Source organism: Sinohyriopsis cumingii, chromosome 19, assembly GCF_028554795.1.
Source record: "Sinohyriopsis cumingii isolate HCF-2022 chromosome 19, ASM2855479v2, whole genome shotgun sequence".
NCBI classification, from domain to species: domain Eukaryota; kingdom Metazoa; phylum Mollusca; class Bivalvia; order Unionida; family Unionidae; genus Sinohyriopsis; species Sinohyriopsis cumingii.
The window spans coordinates 41,073,914-41,088,063 of NC_142979.1; the positions used below are offsets into that span (position 1 = coordinate 41,073,914).

The following is a 14,150-nucleotide window of genomic DNA, read 5'->3' on the forward strand; positions in this document are numbered from 1 at the left end:
AGGACTGGTCGGCCAGGTGTCAGGATAATGTGACTGGGTGGGACATCAAGCTACATGTCTGCGGCATGATGCCCTAGTGCTAGACATCACTATAAACTGCCACACTGCAGACATCATAGCAATATGAATGAATTTTTTTTAAAGCTACGTTAAAAATCCAAATCGCACACATAAACACACAATGGCAAACAACGTGACACCATTAGTTGCTTTCTAGTGAAAAACCTATGGTTTTCCATTTAGGATGAGAAATTTCAAGATTGCTGATGTAATATCTAAGTTTGAGGTGGGATTGGTACCATTTCATTTAGGACCAACCAGACATTATAAGAAGTCTTCAGGTGAAAACCCCATGTCAATACGACTTTCCATCTAGTAGGCCATACTGGATGTCTGAGAAACACTTTTTTACATTAACAGCCAACTAGACCTTGGGATGAATGTGTGTGTGTGTGTGTGTGTAAAGTTTCATAGCAATTCTACAATTAGCTTAGGGTGTAATGATAAATAACTTGTGGAAATGAATGGATGATAAACAGGCTGTCATGTGTTCTTCTGGTAGATGACCATAGATCAAATAAAAACAATAGTTCCTTGCAGGGACTGACATTCTACTGGGCAAAAGGAATTTCCAGGAATTCAAGATAAGACCATTTCTTCCTTGTAACTGTCGAGTGTTGAAACCACTTCTAAAATTCATAATGATCATCCATTTAGGCATGGAAGAGACAACAAGATTTTTAAGACATCATAAGGAATAGATATTACCATCCATTCAGAAGGAATATAAATAAGATTTTCAAGATGGCTGCCATGGAGGCCATATTTGACTTCAGATCAGCAGCTTTTTCATCGTGACCAACTACACATCATAGGAAGTCTTTTAGCATAGCGATATGACCATCAATTCAAGAGTAGCAATAATAAGATTTTCAACATGGGTGCTGTGGTGAACATACTGGACATCATATTGGCACCATTTTCAGTAAGGACCAACAAGACATCGTAGGAAGTCTTTTAGTGAAAACCCCATATTGATAAGACCATCAATCAATTCGGAAGGTGAAGCAACAAGATTTTCAAAAAGGTCACTGTGATGGTTACATTACAAATGTGAGCAGCACCATTTTGATTAGGACCAACTAGACCAGGGGATGAATGTATGTGCAAAGATTTATTGCAATAGTTTAGGTACAGTGATAATAAACTTGTGTTAACATTCAGGCACATAATGAACAATACACATACCCATTCCATGAGCACTTCTGGTGTATAACCAGTAGAGCTAAAAAGACCACAATAAATTGTTTCCCTAAGAATATGTCCCTGATCACATGGAAGTTATGAAATAAACTCTGCTCTCCCCATTCCAGCACTCCCTAATGGAGGAAAAATATCTGACTTTGTTTTATATCCTACATAAACAAAGGGAAGGAACTCTTACCAATTACTTCCTCCTTACCACCACATGGTGGCTCCAGTCTTAAGCTGAGCAATACATCAACTAGGATGGTTGCATTTACAAGGAGGAAAGAGGTGAATTAAACATTAATGTGATAAGCTAAATATTCTTGCAGAAACATTATTTTCAAAAATATTTTATTTCCCCTCTGAAGAATTGTGATCACATGAACGTTAGTATCAATAGGCAATACACAAGAAGAGGACGAACATCATATCTTAGGTGCCCTTCAAGACCAGAATGGCTGGATTCCTCATATGAATGATAACCAGTTCTCCCAACATGAAAAGAGCACAAATAAAGATCAAGTAACTTGCACTGACCATACATGGTTAAAAGAAAATAACAATTTTCTTACCAATAACAATTCCCAGTGAATAAAATGGAGCACTAAACCCGAGGAAGTTGTGCTGACATCAACTGGACCTGATGATTGTCTCAGCCACTTGATCCAACATATTCTTCTTTTCCAAGATAGAGCACAGAGATAAATTCAAACCAGCCAACATCAAAATGTTACATCTGATCATGAGACTTACAAAGATGACTCTATCACATGAGCTGAAATATTCATAAGGCGAATCTCTGAGGCTCCAGAGTACAAAAAGTGCATTACCCATTTCACCCATGATGATAGAGCTTCCGGGATTATATCCTCTTTCATAGCCATCATCAGAAGAATGAGATGTATTCGTGTTCCATGACTTTCTTCTCTTGATGTGTATTGATCAGAGAGAGAGAGTGTGTGTGATTTGGATTTTTAACGCAGCTTTAACAATTTTTCAGTCATATTGCTACGACGTCAGCAGTGTGACAGTTTATAGTAATGTCCAGCACTGGGGCATCATGCCGCAGACATGTAGCATGATGTCCCACCCAGTCACATTATCCTGACACCAGGCCAACCAGTCCTCACACTTACCTCTTAATGTTGAGCGCCAAGCGAGGCAGCTGTTACTACCATTTATTTAAGTCTTTGGTATGACTCGGCCAGGGATCGAACCCACGACCTCCCGCATCTAAGGCAGATGCTCTAACCACTAGACCACTGGAGTGGTCACAGAGAGAGAGAGAGAGAGAGAGAGAGAGAGAATGACCATTCATTGATTGCCTTCATCACTGAACCTGAGATAGTTTGAGTCCATTAAATGGACATGCAATTTAGCCATATTGAAAATCATGAAAAGCCAAGGATTTCATCTATTCAAGTCCATGCTGGCAAACAGGTCCGATAGATTGTACCTTACTATTATGCCATGACTCCTGGAAAGTGTCAGATATCATTGTGCACAGCCTTTGACGATACATTTCTGTCCTCAATAAGTCTGAGAAAAAAAGATCACACAAAATGGGGGACAGAGGCACTGTAAGAGTTGACGATGTTGACCTTGCAACAGTCCCTGAAAATGTGTCACTTTCCTACATAAGCCTTCAAAGTGGACGGCCTTCTCGCTCGTGCAGTTTTCTTCAAAACAAGGCTCTCCAGACAAAAGCCAAGCATAAAACAGAAGCCTGTTAAGGCAGAGATGAAACAGCTGTGATTGCGACTGTTTGAGCAGTTTTTACTTCTTGCTATATCATGCAGATCATTCACTGTGGCAATGTATTCATTTAGATAACTGAGGTCTATGACTATACCAAGTGTTGCATTGGCTGAATGAAATCCAATGCTGATCTGAAACAATCCAGATCACCAGCTCATTTTGTGAAATAGGTTGATGGAGTACTGATGAAAATTAATTAGCATCAACTGGAAGGCTTTCTGAACGTGATGAGGTGGTGAGTCAATGATGGTTGTTAGGTGGCTTGGGGAAGGAGAAACCTTGTTTCTCATCACCTTTATGAATTACCAACTGAATTAAGTAGCTCGTCAAATGACACTTACATGAGGTTGAAACACTTTTTCTTCGGCATTACTTGGCTTCTCATATTTTTGCTGACAATCATTTAGGCTGAGAACGATTTGGCATGAATGATGGTATAGGTGGTAAGGCAAGCTGAAGAGACAGTTCCTGTGCTGTCTGCCTTGGAACCACCTCTATTCAACCATCAAAGACTAATGGCAAGAAGGTGAAAGCAAGGAGAACCAAGCAAATTGACATCAGGTGAAAAGAAGTGTCTTGTCTAAATATAGCTAACTGAAATAATCAGGGCATTGGCCCCTGGACAGTGTACAATATAGCAGATGACCTTGCCAATCCTGGCTGTAGACTTGGACAGTGCACAATATTGCAGATGACCATGCCAATCCTGGCTGTAAACTTGGACAGTGCACAACACTGCAGATGACCATGCCAATCCTGGCCGTAGACTCTAAAGCATGATCACTGCCCGATTTTTGGCACGTTGAAAAATGGCTAGTGATGCCAGATCCAGCATGGAATATGTTGCAACAGTGTAATGCATGAGCTTAGATGGCATGGAATACATTCCTATCCACTTTGTAATCCTATTCACTGCCATAGTATTTTAATTTTTTATTATTCTATTTTTATCTGAACTCAGTGGCAAATGACTTGGAATGTGCACAAATAATACTGTGCTGGAGATAAGGTCAGAATAAACTACAAGTCTGCAACTGCACAAAAATTCACATAAATATAGATCAAAAATCAAAGTTAATGCTTGCAACATTTAGCAAATACAGTGGAAAGCCATAATGTACCAACCTTCTGGATACAAAAGTTGACAATCATGACAATATTCAATGATTCTGGGAAGTCTTGAGGTACAATGTTGAAAGCACATAGTAACAGCTTAAAATTGTAGGGGTAAGGGGGAGGTAATGGTAAAAGTTTCTTCCCTTTGTCTACATAGTGCATGGATGGATAAAAACAATTTGGGTCTTTTTGGGAGGGCTGGATTTGGAGGGAGGCAGAATTAATTTTCCAAACATTAATATGATCTAAGAATTTATTCAATGGAGAAAAAAATTCAAACAATTTCAAAGGACTTTATACTACAATATTTTCTGTACAAATTTTGTCAAATTCCACCACTGAGCTTTTGAGATATTCAATGATTTAATTTAGGTGGCAGACTGACATCATTTGGAGAAAATTAATAGGTCTTTTAATTGGATTTTGTTCATCATTTGAAGTAAAATTATGTTCCGTTTCTTTTAACAAATCATTTGAAGGTAATTTTGTTCTATGTTTAGTAGTATCAACTGTATTTAGTGTCAGATCATGATTACAGTGTGACCCCGCTATAGCGCACTCTGTTATAACACAAATTCGGATATAACACGGTCAACTGTATTTGTTGTTGTTGTTGTTGTGGTTTAATGCCATTTTTCAGCACAAATAGGCTATACATGGCGGCCAGTATAACTGGTGGAGGAAGAAAACTGTATTTAGTGTCAGATCATGATTATTTCTAAGCCTTTATATGGAATGCTTTCTACTAAAATTGGTTTCATTCTACTCAGTGGATCTTAAAAAGCTATATAATTTTTGTTCATATTTTTATAATGGTGACTGAATGGAAGATAAACCTCATTTGCAAAAACTTGAAAGGTCTTAATGAAAAACTGACTTAGTCAAATTTATTTTCAAATGCTTCTTCAAATTTGATCAAATTCTGCACAGTGGTTTTTAAGGAGTTAATAAAAAGCCTTTTCTATTGTTTACGAATGGCACATATATCAGATGGTAGATCAGCATCATTTTACGAATTTCCCATCCAAATGTAATAACCAAAATATATCTAATAAAACACTTCTGTGGATTTGTTTCTCCATTCTGTATCAATCTGTTCCATGGCTGTATTACTACATTGCTAAAAATAAGTTCCAAATTGTTACAATGGGCAACTTTTTACAAATGTAAATTGTAAATACAATGTTTTCATAGCAAAATGAAGATTTTTTTAAACATGCTTTTTGTGTGGACTGATACAGCGAACATTGCAGGGACTGGGGGGGGGGATATTGTAGCAGCAACATAAAATGGTCCATCAGCCTTCAGTGTAACATCATAAAACAGCACATTTTAATGATTCTGAGTTTATTTGTACAGATTTTGGTTTCTATTGTTGCTTATTTCTGCATTCAGATGTAAATTTTTGTCTGCTGGCAATTTTGCAGACTCTAACTGTCCTGTGCATTCATTAAAAGTAACAAACCTATACGATCATTTTGCACCTTCCTGTGACAAATCAAGTGGCCTTTTATGTGACAATTTCCATGATTCATGTGGAGAAATGATTATAAAAAAGTCAAAGACATAATGCTTTATAATGAAAAACTACATTTTATGTATCACTTCATCATAAAACGCAATTTTTAACAGAAAGACTATGACCTTCCAATTTATATTACATAACTGATCAAACTAACCTTTGTCACATTCTGTATTTCTTTGGACACTGACCCGGCTCTGAAGGTCTCGAATCTGGAAAGCGTGGTCTCGTATCTGGGAATCATGGTCTTGTATCTGGGAATCATGGTCCTGTATCTGGGAATCATGCTGCTCCACATGGAATTTTACTTCAGAAAGTCGGTTCTGCAGCTCATCAAGTTTTTCTTTCGTCTGCATGTACTCACATGTCATGGAACCGAATCTGCTTTCTAATGTATCCTCAAGATTTCTGATCCAAGTTTCCTGGAACTGAACACCTGCTTTTAGTGTCTGAACAGCATTTTGATCTTCCTGAAGCTAAAGAAGAAACAAAGTAGAGGAATGTTAAGCAAAATGTTCACATAAACACATCACTGACACACACACACGTCAGACCTACGCCATGATCAAGACAGTCTGAAGTGAAAGCAGGTCTATATCTCTTCTAAAAATAATGAAGTAAAATCATTGGCAAGCATGAATATCTTGTGATGGTAAGCATAATACATTCTAAGTTTCACACCAATCCACTAACAAGGGTGCAGTGAACATCACATTACATGCCTGCCTCATGTGTATTATCCACTATGTACATAACTGAATTGTTTGTACAGAAACCACTTTCTCAGTGACAGCGACTGTAATTTTTGTAGCCTTTGACTCCCTAAATAAAAGGCTTCCTTCTTACCCCATGCTTCAGCCATTACCCCAATCATCATTCACACACCTTATTGCATTAGTTATCGACCCCAAGTATCTACCATCCACCCCATGCATCAGCCATCCAACCCAAGCAAAAACCATCCACCCCAAGCATCAGCCATCTACCCCATGCATCAGCCATGCATCCAAAGTAAAAGTCATTCACCCCAATCATCAGTTATCTACCCCATGCATCAGTCATCTACTCCAAGCATCAGCCATCCACCCTATGCATCAGCCATCCACCCCAAGCAAAAGCCATTGACCCCATGCATCAGTTATCTACCCCAAGCAAAAGCCATTCACCCCATGCATGAGCCATCAATCCTATGATCAGCCATCCACCCCATGCATCAGCCATCAACCCCAAGCAAAAGCCATCCACCCCAATCTTCAGCCATCTACCCAACACATCAGCATCCACCCCATCCATCAGCCATCCACCCCAAACAAAAGCCATCCTTCCCATGCATCAGCCATCCACCCCATCCATCAGCCATCCACTCTATGCATCAGCCATCCACCCCAAACAGAAGCCATCCTTCCTATGCATCAGCCATCCACTCCAAGCAAAAGCCATCCACCCCATGCATCAACCATCCACTCCAAGCAAAAGCCATCCACCCCATGCATCAGCCATCCACTCTATGCATCAGCCATCCACCCCAATCTTCAGCCATCTACCCAACGCATCAGCCATCCACCATATGCATCAGCCATCAACTCCATCCATCAGCCATCCACTCTATGCATCAGCCATCCACCCCAAACAAAAGCCATCCACCCTATGCATCAGCCATCCACCCTATGCATCAGTCATCAACCCTACGATCAGCCATTCACCCCAATCTTTAGCCATCTATACCCAATGCATCAGCCATCCACCCCATCCATCAGCCATCTACTGTATGCATCAGCCATCCACCTCAAACAAAAGCCATCATTCCTATGCAAATGCCATTCACTCCAAGCAAAAGCTATCCACCCCATGCATCAGCCACCTTCCCCATTCATCAGTCTTCCACCCTATGCATCAGCCATCCACTTCAAGCAAAAGCCATCCACCCCATGCATCAGCCATCTACCTCATACAATGGCAAGAGACTTTTTACAGATAAAAAGACCAGCAAGTTATTTGTATCATACTATAGGCTATGTATCATGAATTGTATTGATACATGGCAAAGGTGTTTCATTTTGCCCCTAGTGGAAGCATTCACAGAGTTCATTTGCATATGTGATGTGGTAGTAATGTTATTATGTAACTGAAAGCATTTTTCTTCTTTTAATCACTGACATTAACCATTGTCCTTTTCACACTGAAACTGATAAGAGTTCTTTTTGTTTTGCCCAGACAGATCCCATCCACAAAGTTTGGTAACTACAGATGGTGGAGTACCCAAGTATTTCTGCAGAAACCAGTTTTCTTCTTTCAGTCATAATGATCTTGACTTTTGACCTTTTTGTCCACAATATTGAAATGGTTTTTACTTATCTCAAGGCCAATGTGGGTATGTGAGAAAGCTTGCCAGTAGCTTCCTGTGGGTCGGTGGTTCTTTCCGGTGTTTTCCTGGGTTCTTCCTCCACCATTAATACTGGCCGCCATGTATAGCCTATCATGTGCTGAAAAATGGTGTTAAACCCTACAACAACAACAACTTATCCCAGTGGAAATCATCCATGTTTGTTAACTGTAGATGCCTGACACCTGGAGTTATTACGTGGAAATGAAATTAGTAACAGATAGATGGAAAACATCACAACAGGATACATTTTGCCTTATAGAGGGCATATACAAAATGGAAGAGTAACTGCATTCACAAAATTCTCTCATACACTGCATTCAGTTATAAGTCAAAAAAGTGGAACAACTATTAGAAAAATCATGTTCACAAGATCCTGTCATTCACTACACCAGGGTCCAAGTTGAAATGGCCAACAACTTCCATAACAACCACAGAAGTAATTTGTCCATATACACATCTTCAGACTGTAAAGATAACATTTCCAAGTTTCACAGCCAATCTGTGACTTTGGTTCATATAATTTTGTCATATACATCATTAAGGTACAATGCACATCTTAGATCATGGCCATAACAATTTACCAGATTTCATGGCAATCCATCCAGGCCATAACATTTACCAGATTTCATGGAAATCCATCCAGGCCATAACATTTACCAGATTTCATCGCAATACATCCAGGCCATAACATTTACCAGATTTTATGGCAATCCATCCTGGCCATAACATTTACCAGATTTTATGGCAATCCATCCAGGCCATGACGTTTACCAGATTTCATGGCAATCCATCCAGGCCATAACATTTACCAGATTTCATGGAAATCCATCCAGGCCATGACATTTACCAGATTTCATGGAAATCCATCCAGGCCATGACATTTACCAGATTTCATCGCAATACATCCAGGCCATAACATTTACCAGATTTTATGGCAATCCATCCAGACCATGACATTTACCAGATTTCATGGCAATCCATCCAGGCCATAACATTTACCAGATTTCATGGCAATACATCCAGGCCATAACATTTACCAGATTTTATGGCAATCCATCCAGGCCATAACATTTACCAGATTTCATGGCAATACATCCAGGCCATAACATTTACCAGATTTCATGGCAATCCATCCAGGCCATGACATTTACCAGATTTCATGACAATCCATCCAGGCCATAACATTTACCAGATTTCATGGCAATCCATCCAGGCCATAACATTTACTAGATTTCATGGCAATCCATCCAGGCCACAACATTTACCAGACTTTATGGCAATCCATCCAGGCCATAACATTTACCAGATTTTATGGAAATCCATCCAGGCCATAACATTTACCAGATTTCATGGCAATACATCCAGGCCATAACATTTACCAGATTTTATGGCAATCCATCCAGGACATAACATTTACCAGATTTCATTGCAATCCATTTAAAACTGGAGCATTAGTTGTGCTAATAGAAGTTTATGAAAGCTGGAATGATGGATGTATATACACATCGATTACTATATATAGATTATATGGACTTAATGGTGTTTCACAGCACATCACATATTGACAGACACTCAACAGAACAATAACATGAAAAATATTATGGTGACTGGTCGGTGTTTAATTTAACAACACAATAATACAAAAGATTCTTCTGACTGGTGTTTAATAGTACAATAACAAAAAATATACCAATTGGTGTTTAAAAGCACAATAACACAGAAAAAAGATAATACTGACAGGTGTTTAACAGTACAATAAGATGCAACAGATTCTCATGACAGGTGTTTAATAGCACAGTAACACAGAAAATATTATACAGACTGGTTAGTGTTTAACAGCACAGCAACTCACAAAATAGTATAACAAACTAACACACAAAATATTATAACAAACTAACACACAAAATCTTATACAGACTGGTTGGTGTTTAATAGCACAATAACACATGAAATGTTATATTGTGTCCATGCCATTGGAATAAACTGTCTTGCTCAGATACACACCATGAGCAGCAAATATGGACAGGTTTGGCCAGGATTCAAACCCAGATCCTTCTGATTGTCAGTCAGGTATGCTAACCACTAAGCCACTGCATATCCTTAGTCATTCAAGCATGAAAGATATGCGACAGTAACATATCAAACCAACGAATAGTTTAAGAACACAAAAATTAATACTGGTTAATTGACTATTTAGCATTCATTTCAAATCTGATATAATGTTTTGTGACTTTATCATTAAAATCTTATGAGGACTAGAATGCAAAATTTTTACTTTTTCTTATTCTGAGCTGTATAATTTAATCAAACATAAACATGAAATGCACCCCAATAAAATAGATTTCATCATTAAATTGGAATGCTTTAATTACAGTGTAATTCTATCCAAAATGCACCCCAATAAAATAGATTTCATCATTAAATTGGAATGCTTTAATTACAGTGTAATTCTATCCAAAATGCAACCCAATAAAATAGACTTCATCTTTAACACTCAATGCTTTAATTACAGGTTTCCTAATCTTTCTCTGCAAATTTTACCTTGTCAAGCACTGACTGGAACTGCTCATATTTCTCCCTCAGACCTCTGACTTCCTCTGTTGTTTTCTCAATCTCTTGACCCTGGATGTTGGCGCCTTTCTTAAACTCATCAAAATCTTGCTCAGATTTTTTAAGTTTCCCATTTGTTTCTTGTATCGCACTTTCTATGAGGTCCATTTGACCTTCTAAAGCAATCAGCCGAACTTTGTATTCATCCTCGAGGTGTATGAGGAACTTTGCTTCCACAACCTACAAAAAAATTAAGTGATTCACATAAGGTATAACGGTACCAATTGCGCAAGTCCAGGTGGGCGGAGCTTAAGGTGTATGGAACATTGTATTCAGAATTAAAGAACAAAACTAGCTGTGATTGGTGCATTATGTAAGACTTGTACTTTCTGTTTGGCTTAAAAAAAAGTTGAGCCTCTTGGCAACATGTGAGTTTGTGTTAATTTCTATCTAGATCATATTTTGTATTTTTTATGATTTTTTTAAAATATGGTACACATGACTGAAAATGTGCTTGTTGTGACTAGATAACTCTTACCCCTGTCTAGTTCCAGTAGAGTTATCTCTCTTAAATGCAATGGAGTACCTGGTTATGTCATTGTCAAATTGACAATCTAGCATTGTTCTATATGACAGCGTGTGACATGCATGCCAAAGTAGGACAGAAAGTATATTTATTTCACAAAACATTAGCATTGAGGTATATGGAAAAACAATTGGTACCGTGATACCTAAAGGAAAGAATAGCCTCACAGTGTTTCCATAGAAACGCATACATGTGGGCGGCATTTATGAACTATACTAGTTTGATGTAGGAAAACAAATGTATGCTGAACACTTTTGGTCAAATATTGAAAGTTCTTTAAGAATAAAATGTATGAAATCTTTAGAAAATAGCACAAGATGGCTTTGGATGGGGACTTTTGATAACTATAGCTATGATAGATATAGACTTGTGTTACCTGATGCCTTTATGTATGTGCTGTTACCTCCTAGATTGGAATGCATGCAACAAAATAAGTTATGTAAACATAATATAGTTGATTTTGGCCAAATATTGGCTATTGTACCTGCAAAAGATGAAAAATCATGTGTACAAAAACAACTATCTTGTTCTTGTAAGGCATGCCATAAACCAGGATAGAGAACATTCTAAGTACACTTGTAGATAGATCACTTGTACCATGTGGGATGTTCTGGCATGAGTAATTTTTAGGTAATTTATTAAGGATTTGGTATTCCTTCCCATTTTGATTTGAATTGTCCTGCTCTAATTGTCCCTTTTTTTTTACACTCTCCTGCTTTGAAATTGTTCATGTAGTTAGTTCAGTTCTCTTGCATTCCCTTTTGTTGAAGTAGCAGTGAATACCAACAAACAAGAACAGTTTCCTTAAGTCAGCATTTCCCATTGGCACTTGTATAAGCCCAATTATAATCTACTATTGACTTTCAGTTAATCCTATTTCTTTCTGTCAAGCTGCTCCTGTGGAATTTCCATGTTTGGTCCAACATTACAGAATGATAACCATTTTAGTCACACAGTGCGTATTCATTCCATTCAAATCCACACTGTTCTTGAAACTTTGCATCCCATCGCAAGAATCCAAATTGGCATGAGATGATATCTGCATGGTTATGGAAGGCTGCACTCTACATGCCGGCATTGTAGAAAATATGAACTATGTGATATGAAAGAGCTGCGTCATCTTAGAAATTAAAATTACATGACTCTTGAGGTCTCCACTAAACATAGGAGTCTAAATGTTAGGTTCTCACTTTGTCAGTAATGTATTTTGAGATAATTTAATTGCAATGAAGTTAATACAGGTTGTTGATGAACTCATCTATATTACATGGATAATGTATTCAAGGTTACCACACCTTATGTATATCATTCAGTTATCTCCCTTACACCAGTCATAACATTTCAAGGAAATAAAATCTCACATTTTCAGTGACTGATTATGAAAATAAAGAGAAGATTTGTGAAGTATTATATTAGCCCTCAATCTTGATGCAAATGTAAGTAGAAGCAATTTGGTAATTTCTCACAGTAAAGTTTACAAGTTTAAAAACTGATAAGGTATGTTCTGCTTGGCTCTGAGATAAGTTTCTCTCTATCTTATGCCAATTATTATTAAATTCTTATGTAGAAGAAATATACTTTCTATGTATCTATATTATCTAAATTATTCACCCTTTTATATTAGATGGAAATGAACACAACTTCACTTGAAATTTGGGTCCTGTAAGGGATGTTATAGCACAGTTGCCTTTGGGCTGTCCTTGGACCTGTTGGGCCCTGCCCCATATATTTGTCCAAGGTAAGGTCATCAAACTTTCACTTCTCATTTTTCGCATTGCTGATTTTGCCACCTTTAATTCCTTTATCATAAGCTACCTCTCCCTTTTAGATAAACACTTTCCTCCTGTTTTTAACTCCATTTGATGTGCTATACTTAGTGTTTATATTTGGCATTTTTCTGTACTTTATTCCCCTAATTTCACCTCCCAATCCAAACATAACCACTTAGAAGCTGCGATTTACTATATTTGGTGACTGACTGGCTTATTGAAACAATTTTATTCACATTACAAAGGAGGAAAGCTTACTATTTGTGTTACAAAGAGGATGGGTAGGTGGACCTTTGTGTGAGGACTGGTGGTTAGTGACCTCTTGTATCTGTAGATAGTGTAAAGTGGTCAAAGCTTATACTTTATAATAAGATTGGGTCATGTCCACCTGTCTCTGATGTTAAGTTCTGCACCTACCAAACAAATATAAATTCCTTTCTTTTAGGTGAATTGTACATTTTGAAGTAGGACAGGTGCATACTATTTGGTACATTGACCTTTGACCTAGTTATTACATAATATGATATAATGTGATTTATCCCATATCACCTATGTGAAGTTCAATAATTGCTGATATGAATAAGATACAACTCATAGTTGAAAGAATTCATTTTATTTCAAAAGATGATTTTGATGGTGAAGCAAAAGTATGAAAACAATAGTTCAAACAGCTCAATGACATTTCTATACACATTCATATAAGACATAGGTTAGTACCTCATCAAATTGTTTTTCACAAGTGAGACTAAGTATATTTGTTACTTATACAGTCCCAAACTATTTCACAGATTATTGGAAAAATTAAGGTTTACTATAGGTATAACGGTACCAATTGCGCAAGTCCAGGTGGGCGGAGCTTAAGGTGTATGGAACATTGTATTCAGAATTAAAGAACAAAACTAGCTGTGATTGGTGCATTATGTAAGACTTGTACTTTCTGTTTGGCTTAAAAAAAAGTTGAGCCTCTTGGCAACATGTGAGTTTGTGTTAATTTCTATCTAGATCATATTTTGTATTTTTTATGATTTTTTTAAAATATGGTACACATGACTGAAAATGTGCTTGTTGTGACTAGATAACTCTTACCCCTGTCTAGTTCCAGTAGAGTTATCTCTCTTAAATGCAATGGAGTACCTGGTTATGTCATTGTCAAATTGACAATCTAGCATTGTTCTATATGACAGCGTGTGACATGCATGCCAAAGTAGGACAGAA

General features: G+C 37.6%; 1 protein-coding gene across 2 annotated transcripts in view; it reads right to left on the reverse strand.

Moving 5' to 3' along the window:
• Positions 1-14,150, reverse strand: part of LOC149775556 (uncharacterized) — a 45,740-nt gene that overhangs the window by 13,531 nt on the left and 18,059 nt on the right. For both annotated transcript variants that reach the window (XM_089943783.1, XM_089943784.1), the window contains 2 exons: positions 10,572-10,820; positions 5,802-6,120 (listed from right to left, as the gene is read on the reverse strand). In XM_089943783.1, coding sequence (XP_089799909.1) covers positions 5,802-6,120; positions 10,572-10,820 — 568 coding nt within the window. The remainder of the gene's footprint in view (positions 1-5,801; positions 6,121-10,571; positions 10,821-14,150) is intronic.